This window comes from Trichomycterus rosablanca, chromosome 16, assembly GCF_030014385.1.
Source record: "Trichomycterus rosablanca isolate fTriRos1 chromosome 16, fTriRos1.hap1, whole genome shotgun sequence".
Classification (NCBI taxonomy): domain Eukaryota; kingdom Metazoa; phylum Chordata; class Actinopteri; order Siluriformes; family Trichomycteridae; genus Trichomycterus; species Trichomycterus rosablanca.
This window is the reverse complement of record NC_086003.1, coordinates 22055088-22075868: the sequence shown is the minus strand read 5'-3', so window position 1 is coordinate 22075868 and position 20781 is coordinate 22055088. Positions and strand designations below refer to the sequence as shown.

At 41.9% G+C, this 20781-nt stretch overlaps 1 protein-coding gene across 1 annotated transcript in view; it reads left to right on the top strand.

Moving 5' to 3' along the window:
• slc8a4a (solute carrier family 8 member 4a) overlaps nucleotides 1-20781 on the top strand; it is a 95400-nt gene that overhangs the window by 24513 nt on the left and 50106 nt on the right. The window contains exons 3-4 of the mRNA XM_063010998.1: nucleotides 13167-14539; nucleotides 16020-16528. Coding sequence (XP_062867068.1) covers nucleotides 13223-14539; nucleotides 16020-16528 — 1826 coding nt within the window. The 5' untranslated portion in view covers nucleotides 13167-13222. The remainder of the gene's footprint in view (nucleotides 1-13166; nucleotides 14540-16019; nucleotides 16529-20781) is intronic.

Sequence of the window (20781 nt, the reverse complement as noted above, 5' to 3'; positions counted from 1 at the left end):
GGACCACCACAGAGAAGGTATTATTTGGGTGATGGATCATTCTCAGCACTGCAGTGACACTGACATGGTGGTGGTGTGTTAGTGTGTGTTGTGCTGGTATGAGTGGATCAGACACAGCAGTGCTGCTGGAGTTTTTAAATACCGTGTCCACTCACTGTCCACTCTATTAGACACTCCTACCTAGTTGGTTCCCCTTGTAGATGTAAAGTCAGAGATGATCGCTCATCTATTGCTGCTGTTTGAGTTGGTCATCTTCTAGACCTTCATCAGTGGTCACAGGACGCTGCACACGGGACGCTGTTGGCTGGATATTTTTGGTTGGTGGACTATTTTCAGTTCAGCAGTTACAGTGAGGTGTTTTAAAACTCCATCAGCGCTGCTGTGTCTTATCCACTCATACCAGCACAACACACACTAACACACCACCACCATGTCAGTGTCACTACAGTGCTGAGAACTTCAAAGTGCTTTTATATGGTAAGTGGAGCTGATAAAATTGACAGTGAGTGTAGAAACAAGGAGGTGGTTTTAATGCTATGGCTGATCGGTTTACATCATGTGTTGTTTCAATAAAAAATACACTTAAGATGTGTTCATGAAGATATGGTTCAAATTTGTAATATTCTGTCTAAAAATAGAAACAGTTTAAATGAGGCATTCCTGCTGAAAGAATTCGGGTGTGTTCCGGTCTGTGAGAGAGACTGTTAGAGAACCTCCTGCAGTCTTACTGTTCCTGCTCTGATGCATGATGGTAATGTACATGATTTTACACAGCATGTAATCCAATACACTAATGAGAGACCATTAGTTGTCCTTGTGTACAAATGGGAAACACTGGAAATGTAGAACTTGCATGGTCCATAGTGTGGACTGTATAATGCAGCATGTCATCAATTTTTGCAGTAGCCTAATGTACTGGACCAGTTTGCTAGTGCATAAAATAACTGCATGAGATGCATTCGTGCATTAAATGTTTGCTGAATCAACAAATTTACCCTTTTTTTCATTGTTTTTTAAAGCCAAATCCAAACCACACTCATATGCTGATTTGAGGTTTTACCAGTTAAAAAGTCTTTGCTTGATTAATACTGTAAATTAAAAACGTCATTTAAATTAATTTTCAACAGGTGACACTTTATTTGAACTGATAGATGAGTTAAAATGAGAGTTTAGACTGCTGATTTGAGACACACCCTCACCCACCTTTAGTGTGCATGTGCCAGTTCTGTGACCAAGCTCTTTCAGAGATTGCAGCTGTTTTAATCAGCATTGATATTATGCTTTTAAATTAATTAAATTATTAATGATTAAACTATTATGCATTAAACTTACAAACACCCCACAAAATGACACAATATATGATGGAATCAGTACATGTGAAACAGTTGCAATAAATACAATTTTTATTGTTTATTTAATATTTAAGTATTGTACAATTACCCTTAGCTCACACGTTTGCAAACTTGACCACAGGTCTGTTGTAGAAAAGTGGACGACTTTAAATATCGCCACTTCAAGTTTGCTTATAACGTTGTTTTAGAAACTGACCTGAAGTATTTTCACCCCGTAAGACAAACCTGGAATCCAGTGTTCTAATTATTGCTCTGAAAGCTTCTTTCTCGACTGTCTATAAAGAAATATTATATGATTTACTGCCTACTGAAGCCTACAGCTGTTGTATTAACTGTGCTGTGGTATGGCGGTATTTGAGAAATCCATACGGTATGAAGAATCAAAGACGGTACATCGAATGTACCGCCATACCACCCAGCCCTAACAGGAAGGCTGTTTTGCTGTTTTCTAAACTGCTTGCAAAAATAATTTTGATATTTTGCATCATGTCCGAGTGTACTACCTATAATTATTATCCAATAATTACACTAATGTTGTCATGTAATGTCATTAAACAAAAGACTATAACAACTTCACATCAACTGGTCTACATTTAACCTGACAATACGGTTTTTATTGGAGCAGAAAAAAAAAACTATTTATACAGTGTTTTTTTGGCAGATTGTAAAATCTCCAAAGGACAACTTTTGTTGCATAAAAAAAGCTGATGAGCCAAAACAGTATGACATCTGCTGTGTGTTGAGCTACATTTCCCCTTATTACAATGATATACACCGATCAGCCATAACATTAAAACCTCCTCTTCGTTTCTACACTCACTATCCATTTTATCAGCTCCACTTACCATATACTTACAAGTCCATCTGTTTCTCTGCATGTTTTGTTAGCCCACTTTCATGCTGTTCTTCAATGGTCAGGACCCCCACAGGACCTGCAGTGACACTGACATGGTGGTGGTGTGTTAGTGTGTGTTGTGCTGGTATGAGTGGATAAGACACAGCAATGCTGCTGGAGTTTTTAAACACCTCAATGTCACTGCTGGACTGAGAATAGTCCACCAACCAAAAATATCCTGCCATCAGTGCCCTGTGGGCAGCGTCCTGTGCCCACTGATGAAGGTCTAGAAGATGACCAACTCAAACAGCAGCGATAGATGAGTGGTCATCTCTGACTTTACATCTACAAGGTGGACCAACTAGGTAGGAGTGTCTAATAGAGTGGACAGTGAATGGACACAGTATTTAAAAACTACAGCAGTGCTGCTGTGTCTGATCCACTCATACCAGCACAACACACACTAACACACCACCACCATGTCGTTGTCACTGCAGTGCTGAGAATGATCCACCATCCAAATAATACCATTGAAGAACAGGGTGAAAGCAGGCTAAAAAAGTATTTAAAGAAACAGATTGACTACAGTCAGTAATTGTAGAACTACAAAGTGCTTCTATATGGTAAGTGGAGCTGATAAAATGGACAGTGAGTGTAGAAACAAGGAGGTGGTTTTAATCTTATGGCTGATCAGTGTAAATTGTCCTCTTTTGTCCTCCTTTTTGTTGTTCTCTGGCATCAATGTGCCTTGGCCGCCCAAAACCCTGTCGGCAGTGTCACTCAGACCACTGTCTGTTGGTACTTATGACATAAGCGCCCCTTGCAGTTTTGGAGAAATTTCAAACCACTCGTCCAGCCATAACAGTTTTGGTTTATCTCAGTTACTTAAGACTTTATGCTGATCATATCTGCCACATTTAACACGTGAACTCCGAGTAACCACCATCAGCTCAACATTTATTATGTTCCTAACTGTTCCATGTCTGAATTCAATGAAATAAGCTTTCAGCTTTGCAATTTAATATTTTGAGGTGGGGGTGGGTGGGTGTCAATGCTTTGACATAATGTGTTCTGTCATATCATCCAACGAAATTAAATAACATTATTTTACAAGTAGTTCAATTTATTATTAATTCATTGATTTTTTTTTAATAACCACACACTCACCAATTTACTTACACACACCTAGGGGGAATTTAGAGCAGCCAATTTTTCATTTTTTGATTAAGAGAAGAAAAAAAATCTAACAGATTTACATTTTGTTCTAAGTGCTTTATCCAGTATTGGGCTGGGTCCTGGATCTATACCTGTAACACTGGGCATAAGGCTGGAATACACATGGGACATGGCACCAGTCCATAGTAGGGTCACACACGCTCACTCATACCTAATGGCAATTTAAATTTTCAGTATGTTACCAAAAAAAAAGCAGGTGAACAAATATGCTGCATGGCATAATTGCTACTAGGCACATTACATATGTTTCAGTGTTTTACAGTGTGTGTGTTTGTGTTTGTGGGGGTTTGCAGTTTTTTCTTAGTAATGTTGTCTGGCTGCAAGCCATCGTGAACTAGCCCCTGAGGAAATACATGGAGTGCCCACAGAGGATTATGACCAGAGAACTAAATACTGTGTTTACTCCTAGGACACCCACACACACACACACACATTTACACTGTGGTACTGGCTGTTAATGAAATGTGTTTGCACTGAGAGAGTGCTGAGTTAGTAGTTCACAGTAAAATGTGTGTGCAGAATATAAACAGTTGAAGGGCAGTTGTAGCCTAGTGGTTAAGGTACTGGACTAGTAACCAAAAGGTCACTGGTTCACGCCCCACCACTGCCAGGTTGCCACTGTTGGGCCCTTAAGCAAGGCCCCTAACCCTCAATTGCTTAGACAATATACTGTCACTGTATTGTAAGTTGCTTTGGATAAAAGTGTCTGCTAAATGCTGAAAATATAAATGTAAGTCAAAACTTTACATACACTTGTAGGTACCTGTTTGGCATGGAAATTTTGGGGTTTCAGTCATTTCTGCAATTGTTCTTTTTCTGTGAGTGAATATTTGGAACATCTTTTTGTCTAACTCTTACAAAGCCCCACTGGCGACATCCCATATACATAAAAATATCATGTAGTCACACCGTAATAACTTGTATTATTGCTTAATCTAGTATCTCTCCAGTTGCTCCAGTACCACAGGCTATTGATGGCCATTGCAATGAACTTACACTATATTCCCAAAAGTATTCGCTCGTCTGCCTTCACACACATATGAACTTGAGTGACATTCCATTCTTAATCCATAGGGTTTAATATGATGTTGGCCCACTTTTTGCAGCTAAAACAGCTTCAACTCTTCTGGGAAGGCTTTCCACAAGGTTTAGGAGTGTGTTTATGGGAATTTTTGACCATTATTCCAGAAGCGCATTTGTGAGGTCAGACACTGATGTTGGACGAGAAGGCCTGGCTCGCAGTCTCCGCTCTAATTAATTCCAAAGGTGTTCTATCAGGTTGAGTTCAGGACTTTGTGCAGGCCAGTCAAGTTCTTCCACACCAAACTCGCTCATTCATGTCTTTATGGACCTTGCTTTGTGCACTGGTGCACAGGCATGTTGGAACAGGAAGGGGCCATCCCCAAACTGTTCCCACAAAGTTGGGAGCATGAAATTGTCCAAAATCTCTTGATATGCTGAAGCATTAAGAGTTCCTTTCACTGGAACTAAGGGGCCGAGCCCAACTCCTGAAAAACAACCCCACACCATAATACCCCCTCCACCAATCTTTACACTTGGTACAATGCCGTCAGACAAGTACTGTTCTCCTGGCAACCGCCAAACCCAGACTCGTCACAACAGAGAACACGTCTCCACTGCTCTAGAGTCCAGTGGCGGTGTGCTTTAAACCACTGCATCCGCCGCTTTGCATTGCGCTTGGTGATGTAAGGCTTTGATGCAGCCCATTCCGTGAAGCTCTCTACGCACTGTTCTTGAGCTAATCTGAAGGCCACGTGAAGTTTGGACCCGGCTTTGTCATTTTACGTGGCTACCACTTTGTGGCTGAGTTGCTGTCGTTCTTAATCGCTTTCACTTTGTTATAATACCACTGACAGTTGACTGTGGAATATTTAGTGGCGAGGAATTTTCACGACTGGACTTGTTGCACAGGTGGCATCCTATCAACGTACCACACTGGAATTCACTGAGCTCCTGAGAGCGACTCATTCTTTCACTAATGTTTGTAGAAGCAGTCTGCATGCCTAGGTGCTTGGTTTTATACACCTTTATCCTGGTAAGGGTCACAATAAGTCCGTCTTCTCTGGAATCACTGGAAGCAATGCAATAACCAACCTTGGACAGGACGCCAATCAATCGTGGGTCCTTACTCATCCTCATCTACCCTCTTTCCCCACTGTCTACCCTTCCCTACCCCTCTAGACATAGCCAATCACAGAGATCTAAACCCTCTATATGTTATTAACCACCCCCCCACCCGAACACTTCATTATTCATATTATTTTTATTATTATTATTGATGTTATTATTGTTACTATTATTTCCTCCTAGATTTACACGTGAGGCATAACATTATGACCACCTTCCTAATATTGTGTTGGTCCCCCTTTTGCTGCCAAAACAGCCCTGCAACTGTGATGCACTGTGTATTCTGACACCTTTCTATCAGAACCAGCATTAACTTCTTCAGCATGTTGGATCGGACCACATGGGCCAGCCTTCACTCCCCATGTGCATCAATGAGCCTCGGCCACCCATGACCCTGTCGCCGGTTTACCACTGTTCCTTCCTTGGACCACTTCTGATAGATACTGACCACTGCAGACCGGGAACACCCCACAAGAACTACAGTTTTGGAGATGCTCTGACCCAGTCGTCTAGCCATCACAATTCGGCCCTTGTCAAACTCGCTCAAATCTTTACGCTCGCCCATTTTTCCTGCTTCTAACATCAACTTTGAGGATAAAATGTTCACTGGTTGCCTAATATATCCCACCCACTAACAGGTGCCGTGATGAAGAGATAATCAGTGTTATTCACTTCACCTGTCAGTGGTCATAATGTTATGCCTGGTCGGTGTATGTGGATGATGCTATCCACCTCATTTTGCACTCTCAAGCTTACAGAACAATAATGGAGAAAGAAATAACGTCTCTCCCACAAAGATAGCAGAGCTAGTGCTTTTATTTCACACTCATGGATATTGAGGTCTATGTCCATGATGCCGCATCATCTCCCGATAATAAAATAAAGCCTAATGTTGCATCACTCGACAGATCCCAGAATTAATTGTTGAAATTATGCTTAGGTTATATAAGACACTAAGGATGAACCTGATAAATATCTGAACCTTATACAACTCCAGTGAAATGTTCGTACTCCTTTTAATGTCGACATTGCTACTTAGAAGAATAAAGCCGTTGTCTCTGGATCTGCAAATGGCCCCACTGTTGCAACCAGTCTGCTGTAGCTTTACCAATTAAACCATTCGGCTGCATGATGGATGCTTTCATAACATTTGGATTGCACCAGGAGGAGCTCTGCATGGCCCGCAGGAGCCAGTGCTGTTAATGAACATTTTCTCCCATAATTTTTTTCTCATAGCCAAGCTTTTTGTCTAAGCATAACCCACCTCAGTGCTGTCACACAGAACTTCACTAAGAATGTAGCATGTAGCATTTTGAGAAAATTAAAAAGACTTTTGGGATGTGGGTCAGGAATGTCTTGGTTATTGATGAGGATTTTGGTACAGGGCGGGTGACAGAGACACAGGGAGCTGTCCTGCTATCGCTATAAATAGGGTAAGCATCATGTGTAGCAGTAGTGGGGAGCACGACTTGCACTCACTGCGGGCACCGTGCCCAGGGAAAGGAAGGCAGGAGGGGATGAGCAAGAAAAGAACAACACAGCAATTCAGACAAGTTGTTATCAGGGTATGACAAGAGAGAAGCAGAGAAAGATGTGACGTAAACATTAGACAGCTGTAAGAACAATGTGCATTGTACTGAGAGTGGAAAACGGTCGCACTTTCTCATGTTGAGTGTGTTACATAATATTAAGGGTGTTAGTGAATAATTGATCAAAGCTGTCGGTTAAAAACTTCATTTAAATTCCTTTTCAACAGCTGACGCTGAATTCCAATTGAGAGGCCAGAGGCAGTGTGTACAGAGTAGGAACACCTCAGTGTGTATGCGCCAGCTCTGTTTACAGCAGCAGCTTTTTAACCATTTATATAATTTCATTAATAAATTACGGATCTCTTACACATTAAAATCACAAATGGTGAAACTGTTTAGAGTCAGTATGGAGTCTGACTGCATGTGTAACCTTGTTTTTAACTAACATGATGTGAATATTTTGCATCATGTTCCAGCATAAAGGTAAAACTCTGCTTATCATGTTATAATAACTACACTCATTTTAATATACTGACTGCATTATGATTAGCATGTTTAATTGGTGCTTTTAGTGAACTGTTTACTACTGACTAAGATGTAAAATCTTTATTCTGAACACTGAACTGGTTCTGCTCACAGTGTTTGTGTTTATCTTACTGTTCTGCATTAGCGCCACTGTGCTACACCATTTTTGTATTTAATAAAGCATAAAGACTAGTGGCGCCCAGGTGGGGCAGCGGGATATTCCGCTAGCACACCAGCACAGAATTTCTAAACTCCTCGGTTAGAAACTCGGTGTTGCCACCGGTCGGCTGGGCGCCATCTGGCGGGCATAATTGGCAGTGCCTGCAGCAGATACTAATTGGCCACCGTATCTGCAGGGTGGGGGCCGGACTATGTGTGGGTGGGTGGGTCTTCATACGCTGTGTAAGGACCCTGATTGGCGGAAGAGACGCCAGTGCAGAATGCAGGGGCGAGAAGAGGAGAGCTGTACACGTGTCGGAAAAGGCGTGTACAGTGACGTGCTCTCCTTGGATGCAATCTGGTATCTCTCAGCAGCGGAAGACAAAATTGAGTGTGCTAAATCGGGAGGAAAATGGGGAGAAAATACATTTAAAAAAATCATAAAGACTATATATGCTGATGGAACGATGCAGATGATTGTTGGTTATCGGTTAAAAGAATTCAGCTAAATTTGCATCCCTGCCACTCAGGTGGTGGAGCAGTAAAATATGCTAGCGCACCAGAGCTGGAATTAAAAATACATCATATCGAATCTCAGCTCTGCCATCCGGCTGGGCTGGGCGGCCACATAAACAACGATTGGCTGTTGTTCAGGGATGGGAAAGCTGGACCAGGGTTCTTCATAACTGGTGCAATTACGACCTCTATGGGCTGATTGATGGCGCCTGCTCAGAGTTGGGGAATAATGCTGATCAGGGTGTGGCTCTCTGTACACAAAGCTGATCCGCATATGAACTCACCTTGTGCAGGTAAAAAGAGGCAGTTGGTACTGCACACGTGTCGGAGGGGTGTAGGAGTCCAAGGTGTTACTGTGTGCCTTGCGCCCATTGAAAAGCTGGGATAGGCTCCAGCACCCCTTGCGACCCTAATTGGATAAGCGGTTAAGAAAGTGAGTGAGTGAGTGAGTGAGTGAGCATCTGTTAAATAAACTAAAGCAGAAAGTGTTGGCAAGGGTGTTAATCTTGTTTTTCTACTTGATGTATATAGTCCAGTCTTATATGATACTGGCTGTATTATTTTACTAATATTACTTGTATTATTATATATTAGTAAAACTGTCTAGATTTTTTCATTTAATTTCATTTTCCCAGAATCATTTTGCTCATATAGTGTATTCACTGGTGTGTTTCAAATTGAACAGGATTTAGTAAACAGTGTACTGATTAAGCATACTCTGTAGTGTTGCTGGGTGATTTTGTACACTGGGGATATCATCTCTTGCTGTAGTTTCCTCAGTACTTAGAAATGTTGGATGCTGTAGTGGTGCAGCAGTCTAATGTGCCAACACACCACTGCGGAGTGTTAAAACTTACCAGTTTAAATCTTAGCAGAGCCACTGCATTGGAAATGACTAGATTGAGAGACTTAAACCACTGTCCATTTTATCAGCTCCACTTATCATATAAAAGCACTTGTAGTTCTACAATTACTGACTGTAGTCCATCTGTTTCTCTGCATGCTTTGTTAGCTCCTTTCATGCTGTTCTTTAATAGTCAGGACCACTACAGAGCAGGTATTATTTGGGTGGTGGATCATTCTCAGCACTGCAGTAACACTGACATGGTGGTGGTGTGTTAGTGTGTGTTGTGCTGGTATGAGTGGATAAGACACAGCAGCACTGATGGAGTTTTTAAACACCTCACTGTCACTGCTGGACTGAGAATAGTCCACCAACCAAAAATATACAGCCAACAGCGCCCCGTGGGCAGCGTCTTGTGTACACTGATGAAGGTCTAGAAGATGACCAACTCAAACAGCAGCAATAGATGAGCGATCGTCTCTGACTTTACATCTACAAGGTGGACCAACTAGGTGGGTTTACCTGATAGAGTGGACAGTGAATGGACACGGTATTTAAAAACTCCAGCAGCGCTGCTGTGTCTGATCCACTCATACCAGCACAACACACACTAACACACCACCACCATGTCAGTGTCACTGCAGTGCTGAGAATGATCCACCACCCAAATAATACCTACTCTTTAGTGGTTCTGTGGGGGTCCTGACCATTGAAGAACAGAGTAAAAGGAGGTTAACAAAGCATGTAGAGAAACAGATGGACTACAGTCAGTAATTGTAGAACAACAAAGTGCTCCTATATGGTAAGTGGAGCTGATAAAATAGACAGTGGGTGTAGAAACAAGGAGGTGGTTTAAATGTCACGGCTGATCAGTGTAGCTTAATGTTCAGATTCAACTGTGCAGATTCTGCACTGCAGCTTTAATTAATAAAAAATATGTAGAGAACTAATTCCATTTGCTACAGTTGCATTCTGAATGACTTGCATTGTTATTTTCCCTAGTAAGTGTAAAAGTCAAACAGATAGTAGTCGCTTAATTGTTGATAAATATTTATTCTTCATACATGTGTACACATTACTGTCAGGTTAACAGAAGAATACCACTGTTATAAAAATTAAACATATAGCATACATAATAACATGTAAAAAATGAATCAATGTAAATGTAAATCATTGATCACAATCTGTTTTATGAAAATGAATTGTCAGTTTGATTGTTATAAAGTAATTAAAGCCAGCGTGGAGTAGGTCTTATTTGGAGCTGACAAGGCTAGAATAGGGAAGATAGTGAATAAGGCTTGAATCACTGACATAGGTTGGGTACAAATTTATACTACACTTCGCACCTCAAAACGCCTTAAGGAGTGTGTGTGTGTATGTGTTAAAGCACCCACAAGTGACTCATTATATTATATAAGCATCACTGTTCTTGGGTTCTTTAGGTCACTGACTTTAAAGCAATACTGATAACAGAGAGCAGAGCTGCAAAAAACATTTTAAATAATTCACTCATGTATTCATTATCACTACTACTAACTACTACTACTTACTCACTTGTTCTGGTCGCACCAGGTTTTGCACCATGAATTGATTCATTAACTGATGGTTAAACTGATGCTTCCTCTGTTTTGGTGGTTGTAACTATATATACACTGATCAGCCATAAGATTAAAACCACCTCCTTGTTTCTACACTCACTGTCCATTTTATCAGCTCCACTTACCATATAGAAGCACTTTGTAGTTCTACAATTACTGACTGTAGTCCATCTGTTTCTCTACATACTTTTTTAACCTGCTTTCACCCTGTTCTTCAATGGTCAGGACCCCCACAGGACCACTACAGAGCAGGTATTATTTAGGTGGTGGATCATTCTCAGCACTGCAGTGACACTGACATGGTGGTGGTGTGTTAGTGTGGGTTGTGCTGGTATGACTGGATCAGACACAGCAGCGCTGCTGGAGTTTTAAAATACCGTGTCCACTCACTGTCCACTCTATTAGACACTCCTACCTAGTTGGTCCACCTTGTAGATGTAAAGTCAGAGACGATCGCTCATCTTTTGCTGCTGTTTGAGTGGTCATCTTCTAGACCTTCATCAGTGGTCACAGGACGCTGCCCACGGTGCGCTGTTGGCTGGATATTTTTGGTTGGTGGACTATTCTCAGTCCAGCAGTGACAGTGACGTGTTTAAAAACTCCATCAGCGCTGCTGTGTCTTATCCACTTATACCACCACAACACACACTAACACACCACCACCATGTCAGTGTCACTGCAGTGCTTAGAATGATCCACCACCCAAATAATACCTGCTCTGTAGTGGTCCTGTGGGGGTCCATTGAAGAACAGGGTAAAAGCAGGTTAAAAAGGTATGTAGAGAAATAGATGGACTACAGTCAATAATTGTAGAACTACAAAGTGCTCCTATATGGTAAGTGGAGCTGATAAAATGGACAGTGAGAGTAAAAAAAGGAGGTGGCCATAATGTTATGCTTGATCGGTGTATATTCAGAAACACTAAAATCATTAAATGCATAAAAAACACTGAGCATTTAAAGCAATAAAATTGTTAACATGTATTTACTGAGTAGAAGTCGGTGTTGGAACAGCAGGGAAGTGACTCTCCATCTGGTCATTCCAGGTCTCTGTGGTCATAGCGGTTGTGCTGCTGCTGGTGGTGGTTTGACATTTCAGACTGCTGTGCCACCCCAGTGATTTACTTGTTACTATTTTGTTTACCGTTTAGCACATGCTTTGCATATTGGGATGCAGTTTTTTGTCTGTTATATTTACTCACCTCTGTAACTGTTACAGAGTAAGATCTGTGCCAGAGAGGAAGACACAGCTTACAGAGATTCCATCCAACCACTTAAAAATCTGTGCATTAGTGCAAAATCAATTATATGGAAAAATGTTTCCATCTCTAGTATATAGCTGTGGTTTGGTATTGTATAAACATTCATATTGGATGCTGTTTTCCTCAGAGTTTAAGTATTAACAGTTTTGACAGGCAATATCCGAAAAAATCATTTACAACCGAGGAGAGATTTATGCAATATTGATTTTGTTTGCACTGTGCCAAGTCATTTTGTTACAAAGTAAACACCTGGTATGCAGCACGCAATAAGCAGAGGTTGGTCGTAATTAAATTGATGTAGACTGATCATAAAAATGTGATCATCTGTGTAACTTGTAATTAAATGTAATTATATTTACATTTACATGATTACATTGTGTTTCTTTTGTGTGTACTGTGTTTATCTGTAAATGTTTTATTATGTTCTCATTCCAAACCCATTTAAATTATATAGCTGGACCATTCCATCCAGTTTATTAGGAAATTCTGCTACATGGAAATCAGATTAAATCTTGCTTTTAAATTAAAGTAATCTAAAAGTAATGGATTTTTTCTTCCAGTAATTCTGTTACAGTTTGTTTACTGAGAAAAAATCATATATCCAAATTTGTCGTGATTATTTATAGTGCTGTTTCAGAAAATATCCTGGGTCAAAATTATACATGCTTTAAAAAAAATCTGATGAAGGTCTAGAAGATGACCAACTCAAACAGCAGCAACAGATGAGCCATCGTCTCTGACTTTACATCTACAAGGTGGACCAACTAGGTAGGAGTGTCTAATAGAGTGGACAGTGAGTGGACACGGTATTTAAAAACTCCAGCAGCGCTGCTGTGTCTGATCCACTCATACCAGCACAACCCACACTAACACACCACCACCATGTCATTGTCACTGCAGTGCTGAGAATGATCCACCACCCAAATAATACCTAATAATAAGAAGAACAGGGTGAAAGCAGGCTAAAAAAGTATGCAGACAAACAGATGGACTACAGTCAGTAATTGTAGAACTACAAAGTGCTTCTATATGGTAAGTTGAACTGATAAAAGGGACAGTAAGTGTAGAAACAACGAGGTGTTTATAATGTTATTGCTGATTGGTGTATGTGTTTATGTGTTCTTATTTTTAATGATTGCTATTTCCTGCCTTCTGTGTTGCAGAGACATCATTTTAGAAGCTACCATCTGCTGGATGCCATAATCAATACAGAAACATCATGCTACTACATTTTAATCCTCAGTCCTTACGTTCCTGTCTGTCTACTCTTCTCCTCTTTGTCCTAAGTCTTACCAACCCCACCCAGGCCACCTCTGATGCATCCCACAGCAGCCCTGGGAACTGTTCTGGGGAGGACAGCTGCTCTGAAGGTGTGGTTCTCCCAGTGTGGAATCCCCAGAACCCTTCAGTGGGCGACAAGGTGGCGCGTGCCATTGTCTATTTCGTTGCTCTTATTTACATGTTCCTGGGAATGTCTATCATCGCGGACCGCTTCATGTCCTCGATTGAGGTTATCACCTCACAGGAGAAAGAGATCACTATCAAGAAGCCCAACGGAGAAACCACCACGGCTACCGTTCGCATCTGGAACGAGACCGTCTCTAACCTGACCCTCATGGCTTTGGGTTCTTCAGCTCCGGAGATTCTTCTTTCTGTAATAGAAGTGTGTGGGCACAAGTTTGAGGCAGGTAACCTCGGTCCCAGCACCATTGTGGGCAGTGCCGCCTTCAACATGTTTATCATCATTGCTATTTGTGTCTATGTAGTGCCCGATGGAGAGGTGAGAAAAATAAAACACTTGAGGGTGTTCTTTGTGACTGCAGCATGGAGTATGTTTGCATATATCTGGCTTTACCTGATCTTGTCAGTGTTCTCCCCTGGTGTGGTAGAGGTCTGGGAGGCGGTGTTGACCTTCCTGTTCTTTCCCATCTGCGTGGTCCAGGCCTGGGTTGCAGACCGCCGTTTGCTTTTTTACAAGTACGTTCACAAGCGCTACCGTGCTGACAAAAACCGTGGCATCATCATTGAGACAGAGGGCGATGGCATGTTCACCAAGATGGACATGGAGATGGATGGGCAAGGCACCAATTCCCATCACAAGGAGGTTCTGGATGGAATGCTCGCAGGTGTAGAGGAGGGAGGAGGTGGAGGAGCTGGGGGAGGTGGAGAAGAAGAAGAAGCGAGAAGAGAAATGGCTCGTACACTGAAGGAGCTGAAGCAGAGGCACCCTGAGAAGGACATGGAACAGCTGATTGAGATGGCCAACTACCAGGTTCTGGTTCAGCAGCAGAAGAGCAGGGCTTTCTACCGCATCCAGGCCACACGGATGATGATCGGGGCAGGAAACATACTAAAGAAGCATGCTGCAGATCAGGCCAGGAAAGTAATAAGCTGCCATGAGTCCAACGCACAAGAAGAAGATCCTCACACCATCTACCTAGAGTTTGAGCCTTCACATTACCAGTGCTTCGAGAACTGTGGCTCCCTCAAACTGTCAGTGGCCAGACATGGTGGAGACAGTGGCTGCACAGTCAAGGTGAATATTAATGTTTTTACTTTTCCAGTCTGCTTTTAATGTTTCCTAATGACTGCTAAGATATAATTAGCATTAAAGTCTTAAAAGCACCCTGGTGGTGTGAAACAGCTCACAGAGCTATTAAAGAATCACTGAATTTTAATAGATAGCTATGAAGATGAATCATAGTATTGGCACTACTAAATGATTTATTTTGTTAATTCATTCATTCATTTTCTTATCCGCTTATCCAGTTAGGGTTGTTGGGGGGGTTGGGTGCTGGAGCCTACACATACACACATACACACACACCCATTCACTTATAGGGTAATTCAGTGTCTCCAATGAACCTGACTGCATGTTTTTGGACTGTGGGAGGAAACCCACGCAGACACTGGGAGAACATGCAAACTCCGCACAGAAACGACCCGGACCGCCCCGCCTAGGGATCGAACCCAGGACCTTCTTGCTGTGAGGTGACAGTGCTACCCACCGAGCCACCGTGCCACCCTGTTTTATTTTGTATGATTTGTAATTCTCAAAAAATCCAAGCCGTTTACTCATTATATACACCAGAGGAAACCATGAGATTTTTGGACACCCCGAGAAATTGACCTCTATGTGATCGTTTCAGCTATAACAACAGAGGCTTCTTGTATGTCTGTGGGAATTTGTGCCCATGTCAAAAGAGCATTTGTATGGCTGGACACTAAAGCCTCAATTGATGTTCTAATTAACTTCAAAGCTGTTTAGTGAGGCCGAAGTCAGGGCTCTGCAGCCTGGTCAGGGCTGTGCGGGCCACTGGAGTTTCTTCTCATGTTTTTATTGACCTTGCTTTGTGCACATGGACATTAAATGGGGTGTCCCAATACTTTTGTGTATACAAAAAAAAAAAAAAATTTTTTTTTTTTTATATATTTATGTACCGATCAGGCATAACATTATGACCACCTTCCTAATATTGTGTTGGTCCCCCTTTTGCTGCCATAGGCTGCTCCCCACGTGCATCAATGAGCCTTGGCCACCCAGGACCCTGTCGCCAGTTTACCACTGTTCCTTCCTTGGACCACTTTTGATACATACTGACCACTGCAGACCAGGAACACCCCACAAGAGCTGCAGTTTTGGAGCTGCTCTGACCCAGTCGTCTAGTCATCACAATTTGGCCCTTGTAAAACTCGATCAATTGTTTATGCTTGTCCATTTTTCCTGCTTCTAACACATCAATTTTGATGATAAAATGTTCACTTGCTGCCTAATATATCCCACCCACTAACAGTGGTGCCGTGATGAAGAGATAAGCAGTGTTATTCACATCACCTGTCAGTGGTCATAATGTTATGTCTAGTTGGTGTACATGCACCAGACCGTCAGACTTACTCATGCTTTACAGCATAAAATAATACTAGTAATATAAATAATATTAGTATGATTGAACTGTAGTGTCTTAGCACCCACAGATTTGTTATTTCACTTCACCACTTACTATGTCTCACCTCAGGTGGACTATCGGACTGAGGATGGTACAGCTAACGCCGGCTCTGATTACGAGTTTGCCGAGGGCACACTGGTCTTCAAACCAGGCGAAACTGTAAAAGAGCTGACGGTGGGCGTAATTGATGACGACATATTTGAGGAAGACGAGCACTTCTACGTCCATCTCAGCAACCCACGAGTCATCCACCGAGCTGAGGTCTTCATCCTCGACCCCAATGCCCCGGGCAATAGCCTTTTAGGCTCTGTTCCCGTCCAGCCTAAAGCCGCGCTGGGCAACGCTCATACTGCCACAGTGACCATCTACGATGACGACCATGCTGGGATCTTCACCTTCGAGAGCGCTTCGATGCGTGTCAGTGAGAGCGTGGGGATCATGCAGGTGAAGGTGCACAGGACGTCTGGAGCTCGGGGAAAAGTGGCCATACCATACCACACCACAGAGGGCACTGCCAAGGCTGGAGAGGACTATGAAGAGGTGGCTGGCAAACTGGAGTTCCTTAATGATGAGACCCTGTAAGTTTGCATAATCTTTATTTGTCTTTGATTCTGCAAATTTCCCCCCGTGGGATAATAAAAGGCTATCTTATCTTATTTAACAGTGAGGATTAGAGTTAATCACAGTTTGGCAGGTGAATGCTTCTCGTTGGTTGTAGCTACACAAACGGAGGAAACACTGGTTGAGGTCAATAGAACTGTGTAAAACAGCGGTTCCCAACCTTTTTTGCACCACGGACCGGTTTCATATAAGATATAATTTCATGGACCGACAGGGGCGGGTGGATTTAAAATAAACTGATAAGACGAGCATAATGAAAAACACAAGTGCATAATGATACGACACCAATGATTGAAAATCAGGGAACCCTGAGGTTTTTTTTGCTGCAATGAGACACTCCCACCTAGGGGTGATAGGAGACAATAACACCTGAAGTGTGTTCCTTATGTCCATTCTGCTTCGTAATTTTGTTTTGGTTGCCTTCACTTCAGAAAATCCCGCTTCACAAAGATAGGATTTTGGAAATGGAAGCAGTGTTTTTTCTGTAGATCTCACTCACTTTCTTAACCGCTTATCCAGTTCGGGTCGCGGGGGGTGCTAGAGCCTATCCCAGTTTTTCAATGGACGCAAGGCACACAGTAACACCCTGGACAGAACACAGTAGGGCTGTCGCGCTAACCGCAATTTTGAAATATCGCGGTATAGACCAGCCAACCGCAGGGCATGCTAAACAACCGCAACACCGCGATATTCACGTTTTTTCTTTCTTTCTTCTCCTTTTTTTTATTGTTGCAGGTCCATCTTGTTTTATACGCTTACATTCGTGCGTAATAAATGTTAAATAAATTCATAATGAAAATGAGCTAGGAGCGACATTTTCCCGCAACCTGTTCTCATGCGTTGCTGCTGAGTGTCAGGCTTTGTGTTTTAAAATGTAAACAATCGCAACAGGAATTATAGGCAAGTTTATTAATGATTAAATTGAGTTCACACTCAATAAATACTTGTAATTTAGACTATATTCAAACAGCCTCGGCGTACTAAAACACTTAATGACGGTTAATATGGCATTGCAGCCTGCAGATTCTCTCTTGCTGGCTTGCTGGAATGATTTAAATGCATTTTTTCGTTGAATAAAAATGTATTGAAACGAATAATAACTTGAAACGTAGTATATATTGTTATGTTAATTATATCTACTAAATAGATGGTTAATAGTGGCGCGATAACCAGGCTAGACTTTCTCTGATCTCTAAAGTCGCATGCAGGTTCAGTACATCTACAGTGTATTAATGCAACGAGCACCATCAGAGAGAGTTTTAGTACCGAGGGGAACATCGCTACCCCACTCAGATCCAGGTGAACATGTTGGTTCATCTAGCGCGCATGATAACGCAGGTTTAAACTCTTACAGACTTTATTATTTATTATATTTTTTTACCATATTTTGATTAGATGTGCATTTAAAATATTTAGCCTAAACACTTTTTTTTTGTTTCACAGTGTATATCTAACCTAGGCTAGAAGCTAATTTAAACCTTTTTTTAATAGAGAAAAGACGCGCATCCCTGCTCTGTTCTGTATTTAACAATAGCCTAAACACGCATTTCATTGGTCTTAAAGCCGTCTCATCTTTGTCATTATAAAGCAATAATATATCGAATCATAGCCTAACAATAAAGCTTGTTTATATAGCTCTAAAATCCAGATCAATTAAGTAATTTTCAAAAACAACAAGAAAATGGCGATATAACCGCATACCGCGATATTGAGACAGGCTGAATATCGCAAGGGGAAATTCTGTCACCGCGACAGCCCTAGAACACAGACACACATACACACACCCATTCACTTATAGGGCAATTCAGTGTCTCCAGTTAACCTGACTGCATATTTTTGGACTGTGGGAGGAAACCGGAGCTCCCGGAGGAAACCCACGCAGACACGGGGAGAACATGCAAACTCTGCACAGAAAGAATCCGGACCGGGGATCTGGGGATCGAACCCAGGACCTTCTTGTTGTGAGGCAACAGTGGTACCCACTGAGCCACCGTGCCACCCTTAAACAGAAGATTGTTTTAGAATAACCCTATACTGCCAAAACTTGACTGGACTGGAATCTGAACCAGCATTGGTCAAGTGGACACCCTGCAGCTAAAAATATAGCTAAAACAATACCTGAAAGGAAACATTTGTTGTTGGCAGAGTGGCACAGCTGGTAGAGTAAGTCATACTAAATTGCCCTAGGTGTTTGTAAGTGCGTGCTTCCCTGACATGTATTCCCAATTTGCGTCCATTGTTTCTTTGTGACACCGCACCCACCAAAACTCTGTCTAGGAATAAGTTTTTATTTTCATTTTACCCGGAATCAATGCAGTAATGCCCTGGACAGGACACCAAACCATCATGGGGCCTCAGAGACATCCCCTCTCAGATATAGCCAATCATGTCTGTATGTATATGTGTGATAGCCCGATAGCACTGCTGGATCCAGCAGAGCCCTGGATCCCAGCAGAAGTGAGCTAGCGTAACTAAGCACCGCACCACCCGAGTGCCCCTAGGAGGAAGTGTTCAGTAGTAAAAATCAAATGAATTAAAAACTTGTGTTCATCTCAGTACAGAACAGACTGCACCTCCGAATCACCTCAAGGGCAGGACATCCGAAATGAAATGTATGCAATTATGTGTTCAGCAGGATTCGCTGTAGCAGTTCATCAATCTTGTAAATGACTTTTTTAATGGGTTCATTTTATCACACTATCAAATCAAGTCAAATTTTCTAGATGTTGATTCTGTAATTTCTTGCTGCTATTGTGCTAAACAGAGCCGAATGGGCTAAGCCTTTAGCACACCCTGACACATTCTGCTAAAAAAACATTCGCAGCAATCCGTTAAACCTGCATCCAAGCCTAGATTCACCATTTATGTGGCATGTATATGGAAATATGCAATGGCAGCTTGTCTGCTGCCTGCGTGTAGGGTATGATCCTGACAGAAATGGAAGTTTGCTTGAGGAAAAAGTGAAGGTTTACACATTCTGTGTAGGTTTGAGCTGATTTGCACATCATCTTCCTTGTCTTACTAAAACAATGAATTTAAGGCAAAGTTGCCAGCTCCATATTGAAGTTTTGGCATTTTAAACATTTCATTATTATAAACAGCACTCAGGTGGTGAAGCGGTGTATTATGCCAGCCCACTCCCAGATGAGATCCAGGTTCGAATCTCAGCAGTGCTTTTGGCTGGCTGGGTGCCTACACAGACCTGATTGGCTTTGTCTTTGGTGGTCAAAGCCACTCATATGGTACCCTGTCCAGAGTGTGTTCCTGCCATGTGCCCAGTGTTTCCGGAGGGGGGGTTGTGGAGTGTTAGAGATTGTAAACACAGCTAGAGTCGGTACGAAGAGTAGTGATGCTCAAGATCAGTGTACTACATCTTATAATAATTATCCTCATGTTGTCAGAGGTGGGTAGCACTGTCGCCTCACAGCAAGAAGGTCCTGGGTGGAACGGTCTGGGTCCTTTCTGTGTGGAGTTTGCATGTTCTCCCCGTGTCTACGTGGGTTTCCTCCCACAGTCCAAAGACGTGCAAGTGAGGTAAATTGGAGATACTAAATTGTCCATGACTGTGTTTGACATTACACTTGAACTGATGACCCTTGTGTAATGAGTAACTACCTGTTCTGTCACGAATGTAACCAAAGAGTGTAAAACATGACGTTAAAATCCTAATAAAATAAAAAATAAATCATGTTCTCAGCATGATGTTGCACCACCCTTGCCCTGTCCATCTTTTAAGAGGAATTCAGCTATTCTCTCTTGGCAGTGTAGAGAAGATCCAGGGGGATTCTGAAAGATTTAAGTTCTGTGAAGCTCAGTCTGAAAGGGAGGGTTCAATAAATCGAGTGAGGGATTAGACCAAGAGAATTGGAGACATACTGTACATACACTGGATCATTTCTCACTGTTGAAAAACAATATTTAACTTGGTTAGTCACTGTGACAACCTCATTGCTTTGGTACTGGCATCGTTTTTCTTATCAAACCAGTGCAGAGATGGAAATATGATTTTGGAGTAGCATATTTTCCATTGCTGGACAGGCAATTTATGTGAGGTTTAGATTGACCAGGTGAGGCAATAATCAACCCTAGCTGTGGCTAGTCTACCTAACTCCAGTAAGGAATTCAATCTGATTAATCAAGGTTAATTGGTGCCTAAAAAGTGCCTAAAAACTAAATTATTATTATTTTTTTCTATTGTATTTATGCATTT